Here is a 24,413-nt window from a genome sequence, read left to right on the forward strand (position 1 = left end):
GATCTCTATTGCATGTTATCGAAGCCTCGCCACCGCTTGTTGTCTCATTACCCGTGACCTGAACCTCTCTTTATCCAGAGGTTGCATGTGGAGCATTCACACACGCTTTTTCACACACACTCTGGCAGACACTGTCCGGCCATCTCTTTAGTCTCCTCTGTAACACAGTAATATTATGTCTCTTAATGGGAACAGGGAGCTCGGTGCCAAGAGTTCCCTTTGGATAATTGGCTGCTACCTCACCTGCTGACATCTCCCCCATTGACATTCTTACATTTTAGATTTAAGGTTCTCCACCCCCCCCCCCCCCCTTACCCTTTTCCTCCATTCTCAGAATCACAATACCCACTTTTGTACTGGTTTTACATTATATTTCTCCATGATATTATATTGTGTGAAATGTAATCCCAGTTTCCTGCTCTATCGGTGGATAATTCTTACTTCTATTGTTGTGATAAATCACTATTTTTAAACAGAGCTCAAGGCATAAGGGGCAATTCGTTTTTTTTAAATCAGTTTGCAACCAGTTCAAGAGTTTTTAATTTAATCGTGTCATGTTCTTGAACACCTCACCTTTACCAAGTTTTCTTTGCCTCTAAAATCTTGTTTGTAGTGGAGGATAACACACTTTTTTCTCTGTATGTGCCCTTGCTGAATTTGACACATTTCCATGCCACTGAGCCTATATGCCCCTGACCTTGGCTGTTCATTAAAATGATCATTTACATCCATCAGATTGAAGTGTCTCCGAATGACACAGTGTGAACATATCCACAGACACAGATGCAGCTCCACAGCTACTATACTCTGGTACAACACATCACATAAACACTTTGAAGAGGCACATGCAAATACTATAACCACATCCCTATATGACAAATGTGAAACCGTACAACTGTACATTTCTTATCTGGATGTCAAATCTCCATATTGTTTCTTATCAGTGTCTCTATAGTCAAGAGAATAACCTAGAAGGTGTATCCTATTTTTCCAAGTCTTACATTACAGAAATCACCTTGTCATTCGGTCACAGCTTGTGCTCGGCTGCTTTTTTGGCACAATCTTTACTTTGATATTAATCCTTTTTAAACATCTATAAACAGTATAAATATCTCATATCCTCCAATCAATTCCCCTATCTTGTTCCACTAATTCACTATTCTTTTTTTATTTAAGGCTGCTGTGACCAAGTGTCTTAATTAATCTCAATTTATCGCATAATACATTTAAATTGAAATTAATTAGCCATGTTTGTGTTAATAACAAAAAAAAAATCAATTTACAAACACCCATCTACACTGTAGCTGCTAATTGATCACTGATGACTGGAGGGGATATCGGTCAACACACACACACACACACACACACACACACACACACACACACACACACACATCGTAGCCACTGAATGTAGCAGATAGTGACACACAGACAGTAGAAAGGGCACAGCTCAAACTGGTTGTCAGATATTAATGGACGCTATATTACCTGGGAAGTAAACCTCTGTATGTGATAACGTGCAGTGTCTCCTGCTTCAGGCAGCTCTACCACTTAAGAGAAAGAACGTTAGCAGCAATGTTCAAGATATTTAGAAAGATGTTGCTCATACTGACAAACTCTCTGCGTGGTGAACACTTTATCAAACCTTTATCAACAAATGTAAAATATCTGAATTTTTATTTCACTTTTTGGAGACTTTCTTTATAACATTTCAAATAAAGCTACCAAATGAATTACTATATTGAAAAAGTAAATGGCAATAACATCCTATACCCATTGATGACATCAGAGTCACCATGACCAATGACCCTGTACCTTTAGAGCACTTAATTAATCGCGATGGTACTCAAATCAGTTCAAAATAAGACGCATGCATATTCATCAAATTCTATACAATCTGTCTTTTCCCCCAACTTTTAATATTATATACTGTTACCTTAAGTGGATCACCTCACAGTTCTGCTCTCTTTGTGTGATTTAGATTAGATCATATGAACAACTAAGTAAAACATAATAGATACATCTTGTTTGATGCCTATCATTCCAGCTCATGCAGTGTGAGGGGTGTGTGTTGGGTGTGAGCCGATGGTGTAAGCTGTCTGTAACACTGTAGGCTTGATCCAACCGAGTGAGATGAGGGTTTGGTGTGAAAGCAGCAGGATCCAATTTACCCTGATGGCCTCGCTTACTGATTTTTTGTGTTTTGATGGACAACAAACACCAACCTGGCACCCCCATCTTGCACCCATCTAACTTTAAATCCACAAATACACCTTTCACCCGTATCATGGCGCCAGCTAATGTTCCCTCACTGTCAAATCATACTCCCATAAGGATGGTGTATTCACCCCACCCTTCTTCTGTTTCTCCACAGCACTACATCGCCACGCAGGAAGAGGACCATGATTGACAGCCGGGCAAGCTGAGGAGACCTGTCACTCATCTTCCTATCAGCGTGAAAGAGGGCTATCTCCTTCTCACCTTCCCCCCCTCTTCCTCCTCCTCACTTCCACCTTACCTAAATCCTCTTATCTACTCAATGGGCTGGTAACCTCACTATCCCTCATAGTTATCCAGCACTCGAGAAAAAGAGACAGAAGTAGTAAAGAAAAACAACGAGACACTTCTAAACCTTCCCTCGCTCCACCTGAGGGGAGCTTGGCATGCCTCCTCACTCCAGTTGAGTGAGTTGTAGAAAGAGGGATCCCTTGTTAGTACAGAATACAGGAGATACAGCTCCTCGAAGAAGGAGCCCAGAGAGGACCAGTCATGCGTTTCCATTTTGCGCTGACGCTGTGGACCAGCGTGTGCCAGGCCGTGCAGCACTACCCCGCCGCATGGGGCCACTACGACTTGTGTAAATTCCAGATTTACACAGAAGAAGGCTTAACCTGGGACTACATGGCCTGCCAGCCAGAGGCCGCAGACATGACCCAGTACCTAAAAGTCACTCTGGATCCCCCCAACATCACCTGTGGAGACCCTCCGGAGACATACTGTGCCCTGGTGAGTACAAGTAAAGAAACAGCTAAATATTCCCTTTTTAAAAATTGCACACACACACACTTCATTTCAAGGAAGCCTTCTTATCTGTGTCCATGAATCGTGTGTCTTCTCGGCTGGTTCTGACCCCACAGCCATGACAGTCACGTTCAAAGCCTCAGCGTGGCTCAGATATGTTGCCGGGGCTGAGGGAGTAGAGAGGTTTGTGCCCATTGACGTCACGTTATGCTGTTTAGAGAGCTGCTTCCAAGAGTGCACTGCACTGTCTCATGTGCCGATGACGCTCTTTACTCCCAGAAAGGCACGGTAAAATGGGATATTTCCAACAAAAACATCATAAAAAAACCTTCATCTGTTTTTATTGCAGCTTCTCTGTTGTATCAGAAATAAGATGAGTGGGTGGTCTAACATTTCAAACACTCTCCGGGTGAAATAGTGCAGAGGTGGACTATAAATATAACAGCATGTTTGAGAAGTTAAGTGGAGCACTGTTTGAAGTCCCAGTACACCATTTTTGTTTGTTTTTCTTACATTTGGCAGTACTTCTGCACGTGCAGTGTGCGTTGCTTTTTTGCTTTTTTTTACTCAAACATAGCAGTCCAACGTAATCAAATTCACTGTCTGGATTTAATATTAGCCAGTATGGTTATTTCTTGTCCTTAAAATGTTTATTTAGGGAATTCGGTGACACTGTGTATTGGAGACAGTTGCTCTCCATTTCAGCATACTGTATTTGCCTTCCTGTGAGAAATGAATATCAGTCAGTGTCAGGTGGTCGACATGCAGGTTCGTTTTGTGACTTTGACCATGTTAGCAGGCTGTTTTTAGCTCAAAACACCACAGCGCCTGTGCCAACCTCACAGAGCCACTGGCATAGCTGTAGTTCTGTCCCCCAAAAATACTGTATAATGGATAATGAAGTACTTCCTTATTTTACAGTAGAATCAAAAACAAAATAAATCAAATAGCATTTCCTTTATGACAAGAATTTCCAGCTCAGCTTATTTTCTTGCAGGAAGTTGCTATGTATTTTTATAACCAAAAACAGGTTGAGGGTATTTTATTATTTCAATTAGCTTTTTGTCTGTTTAATTTAACAAAATAGAATGTCAGGGTTGTTGAATCCCTGAACACATTTCCCGTGATCGACTTGTTGATGAAAGGCTCCACAGTGTTGCACGTCTAATCCTGATTACTTAAAAGTGATATTTTGTCGGATGAGAGGCATTTCATATTGAAATAGCACAATAAAGAGCAGTGATTGGTTGATTGCTTTACCCTTTGAAGTTCACGCGGTGCTGTTGATTCTGCAAATTACACTGCAATCATACAAAAAAAACACATTCCTTGAGGAGCTGAAAATAAAATGAGCAAAGAAGATGCATATTAGGTCAAGTATTTAATTAGCAAGCCGCCCTCCTCCTTATTCCGGCATCTTTTCACTTTGAAACTCACAGCTGGTCGCCTCAGATTAACGCTAAATGATGAATCCATTTTGGGCCGTCGTGTGTTACCAAGTCATCAAAGATTCTCTCAGAACAAATGCACTCCTCAATAGCTTCAAGAGCTCTTTAGATAAATAGAAAGATGTTCGAGGGAAAGTAGTAACTTGAGAAGTATAAATAGACGGTCGCCATGAGCAGAAAGTCAGCTGAGAGGAGACACAGAGAGATTAACAAAATACAGATGACAAAGACAGCGAGAGAATGATCAAGAGAGGCCCAGCGAACATGGGGGAGACAGACTCAGAGGACTATGTGCAAAGCATACGGTGACTGAAGAACTAATATCTCCTGTGTGGGGCGGGATGGAGGCTCCGAAATGTGAATAATTCAACATGTTTTGTAGCTAATGTGTTTTATTCATAGGACACATTATTCAGCCCGACATCTCTCAGGCACTTTTGAAAAATGCTGACTCCCATGATCGGCCAAGGTTGGTCGAAGGCGAAGAAGGTTGGGGCAGGGGGAGGAAGCCGAATCTGGGAGGTCGTCGTCAAAATGGGGTCATCATCCGTTCTCCCTCAGGGGATCATTGTGACCTCAGGTCGATCCTCATTTGAACCTGAAATGTGTCCGCCGCTAGCTGTTCAGCGACTGGTTTGTGGATAAAGTGTATGAATCCTGCGTCAACAGTGGACATTCTTGCTGACGTTTCAACGGAGGTGTTCTATTTCTGGACGCACAGTTGAAACAGAGTTTATTATTATTATTATTATTGCCAGCCGTTTAACAGTCTGATGATCGTTGATTGAATCAGAGGGAGTTTGCGCCGCGCTGCTGCCCTCTTGTCTCCGGCAGTCAATGTGAAAGGGCTTCAATTAAACAGGCAGCGGTTAGCTCCAACATAGCCATTTACTCTCTCGCTGTACTGTACTCATCACAAATCAGTGAAATATGACCCCTGCCGCTTGCCATAGAGTCTCTGCAATTGGTTTATGTTTACTCCGGGCAGCTACATGGCTCCAAATCAACATCGGAACAATTATCATTGATATTCCAGCTACTTGGCTGCCAATACGCTGCTGCCATGCCAATAGTGCTTTGCATCGTAAGTCAGATCATTGCAGATTCAGGGCAATTATCATTAGGCCGCGTTATCGGAGAATGTCATCTTTCTGGTAATTGATTCTGCGCTCGTACAGCCGGGTGTATTTTAAAGTCTGCTTCCTGAAGGTAACGGACACCAAAGCCTGGCGAGAGGAGAGAAAGGTGGGGAGAGGTGCAGCAGCTCCAGGGCGTGGCGCTTATATGAGCTAAGTTTCCTCGGGTTGCGGCCTTCATATCCCACACACAAACACACACACACATTACACATCACTCTCCCCAGTAAAGGCTTTTTATTCTGCTTCTAGCCCGGTGACCTTTTCGATAGCAATAAGCTGGCATTCACTGAACTCTGGCACACAAATCTGCCATCATATGAGATTTCACTGTCCCCTCCAGTTCTGCTCAGACTGGCCTTTGAAAGTCTGGACAGGTCGCAGAGCCTCCAAGAGTCCGTGATTGACTTTGTGCAGGACTCAGGAGAGCAGCTTGGACTTCATAGAAAAAGGATGTGTTGCGAAATAAACTAATTCTCGTTAATCAACCTGTCCAGACAAATCGACAGCTCAGAATTTTGTGTATTCTCAACACTTTTACACCTATACTTGTTTAGAGAAGTCTGTGCGAATACTGCAAATACTGCCTCAGGTTAGGGTTACGGTTGGGGCTGGTAGATTCCCCATGTCTAGCTCCTGTTATATATATATATATAGTTTTATATATATATATATATAGAAGAAATCTCAAGGAAATTATCAGTGTTTTATTTATTGTTCTATAGTTTAAATTAATGTAACATCTCAGTTCAACCATCACTTCAGCACAGCTTATCAACCATCAAACCCTTACATGTGTCTATGATGTACTTGGGATTAAACATAGAAGAAGCCCCTCCCTTGGTGTTACTCTATAAATGATATACTAAACGTGCTTGTGTGTGTGTACGTTTTCCTTTCAAAGTACAGTTTGTCTCTATTGATGCCATCAATTTACAACCTGGAAATGCTAATGAATGCTGAAACCTGATTCCCAGCAGGCCATTGCAGTTCATAACCAATCAAATCTAAATGAGCAGCCAAAGACGATTATTATAAAGGTGGTGCAGTATGTGGCTTATCTTGCCTATTTTAGCTCTCATGAAATTTCATTTAATTAGTGTCATGATGAGAAAAAGTATCTTACGAATAGTCTCTAAAACCCTAACCTTCAACCCTAAACTTGAATATATCATATTTTGCATGTAACTGAAGGTAATGTCATAACATATAGGGGGAGGGACATTGTAACTCATAGAAGCTTGCATCTTTAGATATGTATTGCACATTTACTTTACTATGGTTTTGCGTTTGCAATATTGTCGCCTTTCTAAGGTGTTTTTGCCAATAAATGCAAGTGAGGGGTGCCGTTGACTCCCATGGATTTACATTGAGAAACATAGCTCTGACCTTTCCTAAGCTGATCCTGATTAGAGGTTTCAGACAGACCCACCCCAGTACCACCCCCCACTCACCAACTGTGCCGCCTCTCAACAGGCTCCGGACTGACATTTCCTTAACAAACGAGTGCTCTGTCAGCAGCAATATGTCTCATTTCACATTGTAACCGTCACTTTTAGAGGGTGAAAGTGATGGAAAGAGACTGTGGCTTTTTCACGAGGCAAAGATGACATTTTGTTTTGTAAACTTGTTGCATTGGCTTTTTCATGAAAAGGCAGAACAGCAAAACAAGCACAAATGTAGCTTTTCCTGCTGATTGACTTTTAAAGAGGTCGAAGTAGCAGTTAATCAGCATTGAAAAACAAATTAATCATTCAATAGAACTGTTTAACATCAGAGGAATAAGTCAACTCAATCCATTTCATGTGTCTTCTTTCATCTTTGCCAGAGCAAACCAAATCAGAGGGACAAGATACAAACCAAACAAGCGTAAAGGAGAGATGTGTATAATTCATTAAGTCTTGCAGCACAAGTCATTGTTCTCGGTTTGATTAGTGATGGCTATCTGTAGTGCAAAACAGTTGGGCCTGAGTTATTATTTATGGATAATTCACCAACAGGCATCAGTTTAGACTTGACTGAATTGTTCACACATGAACTTAGACCCCATTTACACGCAAACGCATACGAAACGCAAACGAACCGAATACGATGTCAAAAAAGTCTTCCGTTCACACGAGGCGGCTCGGGAGCGCTGGAGACGCTGTAGTACATATGCCGGGCCTGTAAGTGGTGCTGTACTTCCGCACGAGACCGCTCAAAAGCGCTGGAGACGTTGTAGTACATATGCCGGGCCTGTAAGTGGCGCTGTACTTCTGCCACAAAATACACCAAAAGCAGCGAAGAAGACCCCCGAGCATGCTTGCCATGGTTGCCCTTCTGTTTATGCCCCGCGTTGGATTTAGCAACATGTAGTTCATGTAATTCTCCATGTCCACTTGTTGCTGATGGTTGTGGTAGAGGAGCTGTAGATTTTGCACTAACATCTGTAACATGGTCGAGCTGTAGATTTTGCACTAACATCAGTAGCATGGTCAGTAGCTACTGACAGTAGCTACTGACCATGCTACAGCAGTGAGCAGCAGAGGTGGGGAGAGGTGGGGCTATGGCTTCATCGTTATCAGGAAATGATCGTACTGTATAGGGCGTACACACGGAGCCGTTTGGCCCCCCAGAGCGTTCCGTTTGCAGATCTATCCACCTTGGGACCCGTTATCGTTTGCGGGGTCCGTTTCCGCGTTTCCGTTACGGCCTCGTGTGAACGAACGGGCTATACGAAAGAGAAAAGTAGCGGATACAACCGTTTGCGTTCTCGTGTAAACGGCACCTTAATATGTGCTTGAGGGAATTCAGTGTATTTGTATGTGATTTAATTAGTCCAATCAACTAACAATAAACAATTCAATTTGAGGTAGAAAACACTACACTGTATTTTTGTTATTGCACTTAACAGATAACACTCTCCTTTTAGGAGTAGAGTACGTTTCATCATCTGAGGAATTATAAAATGCACCTGGCACTAATACTTCATAATTAGACCTTCCTGAATGAACATGAATGACTAAAGTCTTTATAAACCTCAACTTGCTTTGTAGCTATTCAAACTGAAATAAGAAGATATAAACCTAGCTATTGAGACCATAAACTTGTCAGAAATAATGTAAACTGATGTAATTTTCTCATAGGCTTCTGTAAAATATTCTTCTTTTTGCAACCAGTTGTCGCCCCCTTGTTGGCCAGTTTAAGCCACTTCTACTGTACAGCACATCGGACTCATCTTCTCAGTTTCTAGTTGTCATCACTAATTATTGTGATTTACAGCCTTTATTTATAGCATCATGCAGTTCCCTTAATCTGAACCCAAAACAAGCCTTCATTGAGTGTCTTGATACATTCAGCTGAAACACTAGCAGTAGATTGAGAGTAAATTGAATATTGTCTAACACAGCACAGAACCGTCAGACTATATCTCTCTCTGCCCAATGTGAAGGTTATACACACCGCGGTCACGAGAGGAATCTCATCACATTCCCTCCGACGCATCCTGTGCCATAAACTTTGCATGAGCGCGGGGCACCGTCTGAATTTGTATCCTTTTCTTATTTCCTCCAACCGCTCGTTCTTCCAGGTCTTCAGACACCAACACAAACACAGACTTGTCAGCCAGCACAGGCTCCAGAGGTCCATTAAACAAGCTTTGGCAGAAAAACCCACACGTCCTGTTATGTGCACGTTGTTGCCCAGCCTCGCTTAGTCCAGACTGAGTAAGACACATCCGGCGTTACATGATTCTTCTATCACATTTCATCCGTTTTTGATGTTGAATGCATTCCAGGATGTTGTTTATGTGCCACGTCTACTCATTAATGTAATGTGCAAATGGCAAATTGTCCATTTTATCTGAATTGCTGTTGGAGCTGCAGTGAATATTGCTTTTAACCTGCCTTGCTCTCTATTTTCCATGCTATTATCATCATCACCGTCATCAGCAGCAGCGTTATCACCTTTAACACGATCACCACCAATGTTCATGTTGTTTTATGGATATGGATATTTCAAATGACAGAGTATTGTTTTAAAAAAAAAGTGCAAACAGGAGGGAGTGTTTACTTCCTGGGAGAAAAGTTTCCTGTGAGAAGTTGGTGTGCAGACAGCATCAGGTTTTTATGTGATGTTGTTTGTGAGTGTGTGACTCGTCTATCCAGGCTCCATCAATGCGCTCAGTGGTGCCTCAGCCATACACCGCCATAACAAGATAACTGTTTTTGTCAAAGTTTGTAGCAAAACATTTCCTCCTTTGCCATAAAGTATAGAGAGGAAAGCTTGGAGAAGCTATAGAACGAAAAATATGTTTTTTTTCGCCCTGTATTTAGATATAAAACTGTGTTAGACTGGGAAAGAGCCACAAGAATGAAGCCATAAGAGAAAGGCTCTTTTTGGAAACAAAAACATCATATTTCACTTTCATTCAGCTCTGGTTTCCGTATACAGACATGATGAATTTCCAGAAAATTAGTATTGAATATAAGTCAAGGGAGGAAAGATCTCCCATAGCTCAGATTCAGCCTCAATATATCTTAAAGGCTCTGAGTATTGACTACAAGTCACCCAGAAAAATAACATTGTTCCATTGTTAAATTCTCTGTGCTCTCACTCTATTTGAATTTCCGTGCATGTTAACTAAGCACATGGGCCTTCACATTCTATTCTACGTCATTCGATGATACAAGCATTTCTTTCTTTCTCTCATGTAATTTATTTGACAAAGGCATTTGTACCCCCTTTTCTCTTCTATTGCTCTGTGGGCTTTAAATCCCTCCTGCAGTAATGGGGGCTTTTGTTGCATTTCACAGTTCATCACTCATGGAAAATGATGGTCTGTTACCCCCCATCATCCTCCTGTACTCCCTTAACCTCTGTGCACGAGGCTATGAGAATTGGAAATACAGTATTTGGCTTCTGAAGAGATCGGTTCACTTTTAATTGCTCTTTGAACCTCGAGGGGGGATTTCCCCTCAGAGCTCGCTTGTTTGAACACTGATTTTCACAATACCCCTTATCCTCTTCGGGACATGGCTAACAAATGGCAAGCGCACGCATGCACGCACGCACGCACGCACGCACACACACACACAAACATGCCAAGCTTACAGAGCCCAAAGCATGACATAAGGTGGCATTCATATTTAGATGCACTCGTGTTTTCATTTATTTGTGTTGGGGGGCTTTTAAAGTTAATTGCAGCAGATAAGTGGGAGTGTTGTGAATGGAGCAATCCCACAGCAGTGGCAGACGCTCTCTCTCCTCTTCTCAGCATTTCAAAGCAGCAGAGCCTCCCGTTCCTTATCAGCCCAATAGAAGTCTCTTTTTTTGGAGTGGAGAATGCATTATGTGAGTGAGTGTTTGTTTCTATTTGTGTTGGTATCTACATTCACAACACGCGCTTTAATGAAGTCTGAACTACAGCTCTGTTTTTGTTTTAGACGACTCTTCACATCTATTTTAGGATTAACCTACTGTACAAGCTGTACCGAGGTGAACTGTGAAAAAAACACAAATATTCAGAATAAAACGGGCCAGTATGTGCCTTCAAATTCTGCCTATATTGCCTTCTATAATGCCTTTCTTCTCATTGGGTTAGGGTTAGGGTTTTGTATTACATTACCACCTTGTGTAATTCAGACGTATCGGGAATCCTAAGATCTGCATCAAAAGAAAGGGAAACATTAATAAATGTATACGTTCAGCTGCAGAATCATCAAAAACGTTTTAATATCCTTTCAATTCTTCCAAATAACTTTGAGGAAACATTCAATAATTGGCCGTTTTTAAAGCAAAATAGGATATGACCTAACACTAAATGTTATGTTTGTTGTTATCGACCGAAAGCGTTGACAAAGTGCCAATTTAACTCATAAGAAAGGTGGAAGTGGAAGCCATTTCACCCAAGATAATGTTTTTCTCGCCAGTTTGGTCCCTGAAGAGCGTTCCTCTCCTCTCAGACAGCTTTTTGGCCCCTTCTGTCGTCCTCTTTGTTTGAGGGGAAATGTGAGGCTGTACACTTCCCCCTGACAGGCTTCAAAAAAGACTCCTGGATTACGTTGACTGACAGCTCCCAAACCCTGAGATCTGTTGTGTCTGGCCCACACCGAGCACAGGGCAAACTCTGAATCAATAGCAGCGCTATCAGTGATGGGAATTGAATGCTGAATCTCCTCTCATGAACGGCATAAGAGCATTTTTCCGCTGCTCATCTCAGGTGTTTTTCTCCCTGGCATCTAGAGTACAGCCGGAGCTGAAAGGGAGTGTAAAGTTTGTTGGGACGTGCGCCTTTTTGGAGCATCAAAAACTAGAACTCAGGAAGATGAGAGGCCACAGATGGAATTGTCTTCAAAGTGCAGAGTCGACAGGCTTTTAAACTGATATTACACTCTCGTAGAACATTTTCATTTTTCTGCGTGCTCAGCTTGATCTGACGCTGAGAGGTAATTTGGCATTTGCTGCCATGTATCATTTTGGATGACTACTCACTGATAGTTGCAAACTGGATTTCTAGTTCTTAAAACACAGCTGATAGCAAAAGGTAAAAAAAAGTGACAGTTCTCTTAGAAACTCTCCTAACAAACCTATACAGAAATATAAGAACTGTTACTGAGATTTTAGTTTGTTCCTTTGGGAGAGCACTAAAATGGTTCCTGTGAGCTCTGTCCCACACATGGCTGAGTTGCTTTGTAAGCTAACATCTGTTCAGCAGAGGGAACCGGGGTGGTCAGCGCACCAGACGAAAGCCTGGGCAAATGTGCTTGCTTAATTAAAGAAGAGGAAGAACCAGTGCTGCCATTTACACCTAATTCTGACATAAATCTGCAGTTATCGCACCGGCGAGACTGTCCTCTGCCCAATTTAGGAGGTACCCGAGAGCTTTTCCTTAATAAGCAGTCCTCCTGATTAAGCCCAGGCATGCGTTACACTCTCTTTCTATGGGAGAGGGAAAGGACAAGCTGCTGAATTTAACTAGAGGGGAAGTAGTTAGCAAAGTGCCATCACGGATATTGAGATGGTTAGCATTTTATTAACCCCAGTCAGGACAGAGAGAGTAATTGGTAAATTGGGTGTAGACTTGCAGTGTCTGCAGGACTTTGGCCTAAGGGTGCTGGGATGTAGACACTCGGCATTTCAACCTCTCCATCTCCGAGCCCTCCACTCAGGGAAAACTGTCCGCCTCAGTCCATCGCTCCCGTAATTAGCAAGTTGTTTTATTTCCTGTGGCTGCTACTCACTGTCATTTCTTCTCAGTCGGGAACGAGAGGACATTGAGTGAAAACATCTTCCACAAGGTGCCAGGCACTTGTCAGAGAAGTATCATGTGACAAGGGTGCAAACGGTAATCTGTTCATTATGTTTGCGAGGACAGCAAGCGATTGAGAGGCCTGGCGTGGAAATGCATTTTACATCCCCTCTGTCTGCACATCAGAGGCTCTAAATGAAATGATTTAGTTGGAGGTGCCAGGCATTTGCTGCTACTCCGGGACACACATTGTTGTCACGTTGAAGGCTCTCTTTCAACGGCATTCAGCATGGCTTCAGACTATTCCCCCGCCGTAAACACCGGGGCGATACGCCAAACTGCAGACGCTATGGCAAGGAGCGTTGGCGTTTGATACGAGTCTGCTGCCCCCCACTCTCCCCCCCTCCCCGCCTGAATTCCCTTGGATCTCATCAAGGGCTTTCTTCTACATGTATTATTAGCTGGCTTGCTTTCTCGCCATCACCCTCACTGCTTTAGAAAATATGAGAGACACATTGAGGATGGGACAATTATACATTAGTTGTGGATGACATGTATCAATACCGGATTTTTACATGGTAGATTAGATTGTGATGTAGTCATATCTGGTCTTAGACTTTAGGAGTGTCTCAATGTATCAACTGCCTCATCTAAAGGAAGCTTGTTTATGAATAACACTGTCTTTAAACACATTTTAGTTTAACCCTGGCCATACTGCGCTGCAACTGTCCTACTCTCAACAAAGCTTTAAAGTATTTAATTATGATTTTTCATGAAATTGATGGTTTTAGGGGACTTGGGCTGGAATATTTCTTGTCGAGGCGTGAACAATTCTTTAATCTAGTCGTGTTCGTTTTTCTCATCCAAATTTACGAAAAATAATGACTGCAAAATGTTGGAACTATTTCTTTAAACTGCTTGTCACAACACACGCTGCCGTACAAAAAAGTGCAAGTGCTCTTTGGCTGTCAGTAATTCTACACTTTATTTTCAGCAATTTGTTCTAGTCTCAGCTGAATTAAGTATGTCCCGCTAATAATCCTAATTAGCTGCACTAATGTCGTCCAGCCCCCCCCCCCCCTCCTCGTACTCCCTCCCCCCCCCTCCTCGTACTCCCTCTGGTGTGCAATTGAGGTTGGGACTATTCAGCCCTGCAATACATCTCAGTCTGAATGATAGCAGGACCTTTAGGTGCTGTTTAGACGAGAACGCAAATGGTTGTATCTGCTACTTTTCTCTTTCGTATAGCCCGTTCGTTCACACGAGGCCGTAACGGAAACGCTGAAACGGACCCCGCAAACGATAACGGGTCCCAAGGTGGATAGATCTGCAAACGGAACGCTCTGGGGGGCCAAACGGCTCCGTGTGTACGCCCTATACGATCATTTCCTGATAACGATGAAGCCATAGCCCCACCTCTGCTGCTCACTGCTGTAGCATGGTCAGTAGCTACTGTCAGTAGCTACTACTACAGCTCGACCATAACATACAGATGTTAGTGCAAAATCTACAGCTCCTCTACCACAACCATCAGCAACAAGTGGACATGGAGAATTACATGAACTACATGTTGCTAAATCCAACGTGGGGCATAAACAGAAGGGCAACCATGGCAACCATGCTCGGGGGTCTTCTTCGCTGCTTTTGGTATATTTTGTGGCAGAAGTACAGCGCCACTTACAGGCCCGACAAATGTACTACAGCGTCTCCAGCGCTTCCGAGCAGTCTCGTGGGGAAGTACAGCGCCACTTACAGGCCCGGCATATGTACTACAGCGTCTCCAGCGCTTTCGAGCAGTCTCGTGGGGAAGTACAGCGCCACTTACAGGCCCGGCATATGTACTACAGCGTCTCCAGCGCTTTCGAGCAGTCTCGTGGGGAAGTACAGCGCCACTTACAGGCCCGGCATATGTACTACAGCGTCTCCAGCGCTTTTGAGCGGTCTCATGTGAACGGAATACTTTTTTGATATCGTATTCGGTTTGTTTGCATTTCGTGTGCGTTTGCGTGTAAATGGGGTCTTAGCCACTTCTAATGGTGAGAGCAGTGTTACTTTGCAGAGCATCACAAGACAATATTTTACTAAAGTCTACTAAATTTAACCAAAACTCTTAGGTTTGAAATATTTTTCATTGTTTAGTCAGGAAGGTCTGAAAGCTGCCCATGTAACCAGCTCATCATTCTGCCATTGACAAATGTATTTTAAACTCATCCTTATTGTACTATAAGTTCTCCTTCTTTCATGTCAGCTGCCACCATCAATAGAATATTTTAACAATGAAAAACAAACATCTTTGTTCACAATGATGCAAACCATCTTTGTGTTTACAAAGAGCAAACCGCCACATTTAGATCAGTTGACAGATTCAAGAGGAATCATATTTCCAGCTTTTACCCCGGTGTTAATGATATAACGGAGCGAAACCTGGCTCCAGCCCCTGATTCATCGCTGCTCACTCCTTTGAACCTGCGGAAGTGCTTTTGGGGAACAGATCATAAAAGCCAACGTGTGTCTATATGTGTGTCGGTGTGTGTGACTGTGTCTCACTGTGTATCCGGGTGCCATGTGGCAGCGAGCGACTCGGCTTTGCTCTGCCAAGAGATAAGAACACAGGGTAAGCCGCTCGCTGTGCCAGCCTACTGGATTTCACCTCTGAATCGTCTTTGTTGGAAGTTGTAGGGCTGCTCTTTCTAAAGTGACAATTCTTGCAGAACGCCATATTGACTTTATATGCTGTTCGTGCTCAATGTAGGAACCTATTTGAAATAGATTATCAATGGCAAAGCACATGAAAGAGAATAGAGTCAAAGTTAAATCCTGCAAGAGCTAGAAACTGAAACGTTGGTGATTAGGAGCGTTAGCAGCTGGTCTAATTGTTTCGATTATGTAAATACTGTTATATCTTAAGAGCTCCATATTATCATAGCACTTCAAAGATTATGTGAGCGATGCTGTTTAATCCACTGTGTTATTGCAGATCAGTGTACAGTGGAATAAAGAGACACTGCTCCTGAAGTGAAGGTGTTAGACTGTTGTGCTGACTGGATGCATGTCTTGCAGAAGATTTCTGCCAATTAAATGTTGGCAGGAGTCGGCAAACAGGTCTGCAATGACAGGGCCGAGCCTGCTGGGAAGTGTAGGCGGTTTCTGGCATATGGCTGACGTTGCTCACAGGCTTTTACCTCACCAGTACGCACCCTTGTTAGGCTGCCTTTTTAACTTGTTTCAAGTGTGCAGAACTGAGATGATTCCAGTGGTAATCCGGTGTTTTATATTGCCGTACAAAGGGGTCATTAACCTCATAGTGTCTTGTCTGTGTGTGGCTGGGGGCAGAGGAGAGAGTCCTCTAACTGTCTTACTGCCATGTTAATAGTATGCCATACGTATGACTGGTTAATGTCGTGGTACATAAATATTCCAGCCCTGGTACTGCTTCCTTGGTAATGGAGGGATTGTTAATATTCTCCTTAAAAAACACTGGCAGTAAACCATAAGGCTTTTTGTCGTGAAGGTGGTAAGATGCTTTCAGCACAGCTGCTATACCTGTGTTGTCTAAGGTTTACTAATTGGCAACCGCTCTGTTAGACAGACAGATTCCACTGCTGGGTGACCTCTGTGGGTCGGTATCTGTGGTTGAAGAAGCACATTGTGAGACCGCAAACAAATAGGCTTCTCACACCTTGGTTCATTGGCTGGGGCTCGTTATCCGATTGCTTTAATTCCCCCGCTCCACTCCTGGTAAAAGCATACTCAGGCTGAAACATTTCAATTTAATGACCTGCTCTCAATTTACAAAGATTGATTTGGAAAATGATCTATTTTTTTTATTTTTTTTTATGTTGCTCCAGAAGTAATGCACATGTTACCCTTGCATTTAAATATGTTAAGCTTGAAGTATTTATTCATAACGTACCTTGTTGTTCCTTCCTAACTGCCATGACTTTCCCTGAAGCGCTTACAGTAGATATGAAAATTAAAGCTACTGTACACTGAACAAGTGTTTACCTTTGTTTTATAATTGCTCGCGGCACAGTCCTTGTTTTTTACCTTTTATTACAGGGACATTTTAAGTTATACCTTATGAATATTCAGCACAGAAACTTTTACATAAAGGCCTAGTAGAAATACAATATATGTTGGATTGACAACCACTAAACAACCCCCCCTCATCCCAAAACCTTGTCTTTTCAAATCCCTTCTGGACACCGCCTGGCTGCCTCCAGCATAACAATTTAAATCCCACCTGATAATTCCTCTTGTCACACTGACAGCTGTCATCAAGTCAGCCGTGTTCCCTTTTTAGTTTGCTTTTCAAATTAGCAAGTGGATATTCTCACATTGGTCTTTGTTTTTCCTCTTCTGAAAAAGGAAAAATACACCCTCAGGGAATGCAACCAGAGCGAGTTTTGTTTCTGTTGCTGAGAATTGACAAGCGGTTTGATTTGGCATTTGCTGCAGTTTGCTGCCACAATTATTAAAGTTCAGAGTCTTTCAGTTCAGATTTGTCTGGAAGATATTTGGTACCTTTGTTGTGAAGTGAACACGGGACACACTTCCTGCTGCCATATTTGAATGTATCTGTTTCATTATAGAAATTACAAAAACCTTTCAATGTTATTCTGAAACACAACCCAGTGAGTTGTGAAGGAGCAAGGGCAAAACTGATGTAGGTCATGGAGAGGCAGGTGTAGTTTTGTATTCCCAAGATTTATAAAAAAAAAACAGCCTTGTAAAGTATCTTGGAACCAAGTTGAGTTGTTAACCAAAGCACATATGCCGTATCAGCATCTGTTCAGCAGCAAAATACTCGCAGGCAAGTATCATATCATACCTCAGCTGCATGTAAAATGCAAAAGAATCATTACGTTGAATTACACCGGCATTATGGCAATGACTCAGGCTTATTGTCGGCCATAAAACAGCATAAGTGGAGCCTGTGGAGCAATCAGCTAATGTTCTGAAAGCAACAAACAATAATATTTAATCGGCTGACAGAGCTGCAGTGCTGAGGCGTGCCAACACATAAACACTAACCCCCAACCAGAGCAACGTGTTTCAGTTGTAACAGCAACCATGTTGTTGGTTGTTCATATGCTATAGTTGAAAGGCTAACTGGATGTACAGCACTTCATATTTACTGTAGTGGTGATGCTAGTACAAGCCAAAGCTGGGCATTTGGACGAGTGTGGTTCGTGTGAGGCTGGCTGAGGTGAGGAGCAGACCAGCCTGAATTATTGAGATCCAGCCTGGCTGCTGATCACACCCTTCCTCCTCCCCCGGGTGAGAGTTCCTGCTGTGAGGAGACTCTGGTTGAGGTAAATCCACGAGGATTTCTCAGAAGCAAACCTGTCCATCTCCCTCTTTCCCTGCATTTCTTTTTCCATAAAAACCTTTTAGATTTTATTCAAATGCAGGCTTTTCACAAGGTTAGCTTCTATTTCATCAGAATGTTAGGAACCTAGCGTTGCTCGTCATTGCTCTTTCCCACCTTTTCAACGTGTTTTTTCCCTCCACATCTGAATTCCTCCTGAGCACAAACACACAACCTTGTAACCTCTCGCTGGTAAACTAAGCATTCGGAATCCAATCAGGTTGTCCCTTAGACCTGGTTCATCCCTACAAGTCAAATGTAAGAGCCATGTGAGAAAGAGCTGAAGATTGAACTAGTAACACTGCAGTTATAACCCTTACATATTTAGACTCAAATAGGCTATATAAATGTTAACAATAGACTTCAAGGCCTTTACGGTTACGAAGGATACCTGTACACAGTGACCTTTACTGCTCCCACATAAAAGTGCTTAGCTCCGATTAAAGCCATTTGATTTCTTGTACAAGCCCAGGCCCAAGGTCAATGCACAATATACTTTCACCCGCTTGCCATCCTCTATTCAAGCAGTCTTCAGACGGAAACAAACAAAGCTTACCAAAGCCTGCTCTCTCACTTGAAACTATAGTGGAAAAACTCAACGGTTTCTTTAAAAACATCGTTCACACTCGGGTTACTTTATTTGAAGTCTGGATCTGTAATGTGGCATCAGAACTTACTGTCTGCAAGTTGAATTAACAGATTCTAATTAGGTAACATTTCCACACTGCACCACAGCTTGTTCTCACTGCTTTATTGATATTCAGGAGGTTTATTTATTCAGGTAGATTGGCTGTCATTTAAACTGGGAGGAGGTTTCGCAAGGCTGCTCTGCCTCTCTGCCAACATACCCTCTCCAAGGGTTTACAGTATGTGTGTGTGTCTGTGTGTGAATACAAGGGCTTTTTTGTTGTCAAATCTAGATTACATGGATAATGTTTTTTTTATTGTGTTCGATAAATGTAAGGGAAGTCTATCGGACACAATTTAGACATAATGACATCAAAACCTTTGTCTTTATAGACCTGGCTTTCTACTTGGATTGTGCCCCAAACTACTGCAAAATAGTTGTGAAGAACAACATTGTATCAAAACATTATTATTAGAAATGATTTAACACTGCACTGCACCCAAGAGCAAAGGTACACAAACGTATCGGGAAAGAACTGTCCAGATATGAGATCAACTTTCTTTGTTTATTCATCAGAGCCTCATTTAATCCTAAAACTGAAACTAAAACATTGTCCTAACCAACCTTTTAAATACAAGTGATCTGCTCACACACTCACACACACACACACACACACACACACACACACACACACACACACACACACACACACACACACACACACACACACACACCCAGGTAGTGGTCTGATAATGCCACAGAGATTAGATCTATAAGGAAGACTGAATTACAGCCAGCATTCATCCTGCCAATACTGTTGACTCAGAGGAAAGGCTGAAGTTTGATACTCCGCAGTGATATGCATTAACGTTATTTTTTCCGCCACTGCTCCAGTGATTCCTTATTTACGATGAAATAAAGCGGCAGTTTGAGTGGTATTGACATTGTCGATCCCTGTTGCATCATAAAGAACTGCTGTTGTTTGCTCTCCATTCCGATAATGTGTCTCGTTTATTGATGTTGTTTTAGTATTTTATTCCTTACATACAAAAAGCTTGTTAAACCAACGACTAAACTGTTTACTTTTGTATGCATCGTTCCCTTTGGCATCCAGTGTTTGCCTTTTCCATCGCTTTTCCTTGCCGCCTCTCCCCGGCAGCGTGCTCTCCCTCGCCAGTATCAAAACTAGGCCAGCCGAACGGGGTAGACACAGAAAATGTTCCAGTTCCATTTCCAAATGAGAGATAAAGGCTGAAGTCAAACAGGCGGTGGCGGGGCAGAGCATCGTCGCCGAGTTGCATCCGAAGAGCTGTCGAGGCGTTCGCTCCCTGCCATGTTTAGAGTGGTGACAGAGCATTTGTAACACCTCCGCCCATGGCTTCCACAACTCTGTCACGTCAGAAGAAATCAATTTAAGAGAGAAGTAAAGGAAAAGGCAGTAGAGGGGAGACGCGGAGAAGCACATACAGGAGTACAACGAGGGATCTTTTTCTGCTTAGCGAGAAGCAGTTTGAGACATTGCTGGGGCTGGAAACAAAGGCGCTGCACCCTGGTTTCACTATGCAGTGTTATTGTTGTCAGTCACAGGCAAGAAAGTCTCGCCTCAGCTGGCGGTGTTTGGACAGGGGTGATACAGAATAGCTGAACAGGAAGCCAATGAACAGAAAGCATGTTGAGTGGTGGATCAGTGATCCTGGGTGGAGGGCCTGGGAATTAAACAACCATGGTGTTTATATATATATATAAATATATACACTGGTATGAATAAAAACCAGCAGACTATACAAATACATTTTTTAGGCATTCATCAAAGCATACAAACAAGAATATAACCAATTGCCCCTTGCGGGATTAATAAAGTTGTTGATTGATTGATTGAATATGTGGAACAATGGTTAATTGATTGTGTTATATATCCATCTTCTTGTGAACATACAGAGTTTACACTAATGAATGACTCCGTTTATGTTAGCTATTACTTTATGGCTCATTGAAAATTGTAGGAATATTATTTCTAGAAAAAACCTCCTCTTTTCAATAATGTACCTTGTGTTTTAATCCCAACGTTTGCACAATGATATCCCAGCATCTCCCTTATTATTAGCAAGCCTTCCTTAGCGTTTGAAATGCAAGGTGAAATCTAACTGTGTTTGCACAAATGTAGTTTTATGCACATATCCTTGTAGGAGTTCAGAAATAGTCAAGTACTAAAATAGGACATGGGAACCTGCAGTCAGCACTGTTCTCTTTTATTTTACCAACCCACTCTACAGAAAAAACACTTCTAACACCTCTACAAACAAGAGGGCTTTATTATCTGTCCCAGATCAAATACTAACTGCTGTTTGAAGTTACAGTATTGTATGTATATTACAAGCTTAATAAAAGGCTGGGGATGATGTATATCAAGGATATGTATCTTTACAAGGAGAATATTCTTGATTGCAGCAATTCTTCTGTTACTTTATCTGTGAAATAGTAAAAGAAAAAAGCCAATGATGTTCGGTGACGCTGTCTCCCCAGAGTCACTGACAACACACTTGATTAAGCCATTCTGATTTTGTTCGAGTGTCTGTCAAGACATAAGACATGTCTGCAATCTACCAGTCTGCTCTAACTTAGTGTGACTTCCCTCTTGTATGGCTACCAGCAGAGCTGCAGCTTATTAGCAGCTTATATGAAACAACAAGCCTTCTTGTCACCTGAATAAATAGTAATATGGCATATGTGGCAAATTGTGTCATAACTCAAACAAATCCAAACCCACAAACATCACACACTGATACAATCATTGAGTGACAATCCATGTTTTCACAGTGATGGAATATCTGATATCTTTGAGGATTTATCAAACATGGAAGTCTAAAGCAGCTTTACTTCCTTTGATACAGATTTGATAAAAAAAAACAAAGAGGCTCAGAGCTAACAACACACAGCTGTAGCTCGGTTAAGAATCAATATTTAAACATCTAACGAGTTTCATCATTCAGTCAACTTTATCCTGCTCTGCAGATCAAATATGGTGAAACTGATTAAAGTTATCATGATCCCATATTACAGCCTGGCACTGTGTGTGTCTTGAGAGTAGATGTAAACTCACTACCTTGAGTTAGGGACTGTCCTAAAATGGCATTAAAGTTATATGATTTATGTCAATAGCTCCCTCTAATTTCCATTCAAATCAAATCTGACCAACTTGACCAACTCTTCCTACAGCATGTGCAGCCTACTTAGCTAACATTATGTTATTTAACCCTGCTAATATTCCTATGTTGATTTAGAGTTACAGGAACCAACATTAAACCTACCACATTAAATACATCATGACATTAAACACCTTACACCACAAAACACACACATACTGCTGCTGACTGCACACGTCCCTAATGAGCCCGCCCCTTTTCTAGTCAACATATGTACATTAAGTATACCAATATATGTTCAATATTACTTTAAGGTGGTTTATAGTCCTATGAGTGTAAACAAAGAGTCTCTCCTCCCATATCCTTTTATTCCAGCTATTTTAAGCTTATGTTTTTTACTTAATGAGCACAGCCTGTGTGCAGCGATCACAAGACCAACCACTGCATCTAACCCTTCTCTAAAGTGGGTTGCCGCCTGAAAACCGGTGTGTTTCTGTATTTAGTGCCAGAAATGTACACAAGACCCCTCTCTCACACACACACGCACACGCACACGCACACGCACACAACTGCTCTGTGTGGTCTCTTAGGTTGAATCTCTTGGTTTAATTAATCACTAACAGAGTGCTTAATTCATCTATAATTTTAGCAGAGTGGAGTTGATTAGTGTCGAGTTTCCCTCTGGCCCTGTTTAAGTTTTTGATTTCCTTTTCTGTTTTTTCCTCACTCTTCTCTCATCTTTTATAACGGCGGCTCATCAAGGGCTCAGGGACAATCAGCTGGCGGAGTACCCTTGACTCCCTTTTGAGGATTGTGATTACGATGGCGGCGGATACTCTAAAGTTATTGTCGTGGAATCGAGTGGATCCACTTGTGTTTCATTGCTGGCTGCACGCTATTAGAGTCTTCCTTTAGTTTTGATTTGATAGCCTCTTTTAGCCTCACAGGAGATCAAGGGAAAATGGCGACAAGCTTTCAGAGAGTCAAGTGTCTCTCGCTTTAGTGCGTTGTTTGTCGCTGGGATTGACACGTTTCTTTAACTCAGTTTTAATGATGTTTCATGATGCAGAATAACATATTTTCAGAATAGTCACATGTGGATTAATTCATGGTGTCAAACTGATACCTATTTTTTTTTTAATCCCTTGAGTTTGATTAATTCAAGGAGTTTCCATTATTTTCTGTGGTTACAACTGCTGAGTTATTAAGCTTTTTTATTTAATAATGTAGGATGAAATCTGAGTAAAAAGTCCAAAAATGAACTAATTTTATTCATTTTTGTAAGTATACTAAGCTGTCAAGGATCATATAAATAGTGCCAAGTCGATGTATGTGTGTGATATTTGTGTCCTTATTTTTCTTAAGGGTTCTGTGTGACTAGCCTTTGAAATATATTTGTGTGTGTGCGCGCGCCATCTTTGCCTGTCAGTGCGTTTGAGTGTCATGATCCTGAGAGCTTCCGAGAGAGGAAAAGGCCTGAGCTCTTTTTCCCAGGAGTCATCTGCCAATCACTTCCTCAGATTCAGTGGTAAGGAAAAAAATGGAGGGGAAAGAAGGAGACAGAGAAAGAAGAATACAGGGGAAAAAAGAAAAAGAAGAAAGTCTCCCTGCAGAATGACTAAATAGACCTTCAGTGATCTGACGGAGAGGCCTGGAGCTGAATCCCAACTACGCTGTGCACAGTTAAATATCCACACTGGGAATGCCTAGCTTTACCACCCTATTGATTTTAATCATCTCTTAAAAGCTCTGACTTTAAGAAAATAAATCAAATAAGAGCCCCCTAAAGACTGCAGTAAAGAACAAAAAATCCGGAAGATGACCACTGATTGGATTTTGTTGACATCTCCAACACCTTTTGCTCCCTCATATCATGCTTATAGATTATTATAAGGCGCTAAATTCCCCCCCCCCCCCTGCTCTGGCTGCTGCTGACCGAGTCACGTAAGTGCTCATTAACAGAAATAGATGCTCCCTGTTCACACAGGGGAGCTAGTAATGAGGGTTGAAGCTCAATGACGGGGGCTTGATTGAGAAGGCTTCACGAGGAGTGTGATTGCACTTATATGACTGGAAGAGATTTCAGAGCAAAAAAGTGTTAAATGGACACTACCCTTATGCTTATTCTTCAATAGCAGCAGGCCAGATGAATTTGCATGGCAATAAGTATTCATTTCAACCACTAGTAATGAAGTTATGGTAATACAGTTGCATGCTAAATATATTCCACTTCACAGACAGATGGTCTTTGATCCCTGGATTTATCTGTTGGGAGAGGATGAAACTAAAAACAGAAATATACCTCAGACATCATAAAGGATAATCGAAAATCTAGCATATCAACATTGTAGTATCGTGTATGTTTTACCTCAGCATGTTGAAATTTAAAATGTCTTGATGCATAATGCGATTAAAATATATACTTACTGGTGCTAAGG

General features: G+C 42.0%; 1 protein-coding gene across 8 annotated transcripts in view; it reads left to right on the top strand.

Annotated features, from left to right (window-relative positions):
• ntng1a (netrin g1a) overlaps positions 1–24,413 on the top strand; it is an 81,323-nt gene that overhangs the window by 4,988 nt on the left and 51,922 nt on the right. For all 8 annotated transcript variants that reach the window (XM_034132284.1, XM_034132286.1, XM_034132288.1 and 5 more), the window contains exon 2: positions 2,375–3,006. In XM_034132284.1, the coding sequence (XP_033988175.1) occupies positions 2,770–3,006 (237 nt within the window). In that variant the 5' untranslated portion in view covers positions 2,375–2,769. The remainder of the gene's footprint in view (positions 1–2,374; positions 3,007–24,413) is intronic.

Source organism: Trematomus bernacchii, unplaced genomic scaffold (assembly GCF_902827165.1).
Source record: "Trematomus bernacchii unplaced genomic scaffold, fTreBer1.1, whole genome shotgun sequence".
Lineage (NCBI taxonomy): Eukaryota > Metazoa > Chordata > Actinopteri > Perciformes > Nototheniidae > Trematomus > Trematomus bernacchii.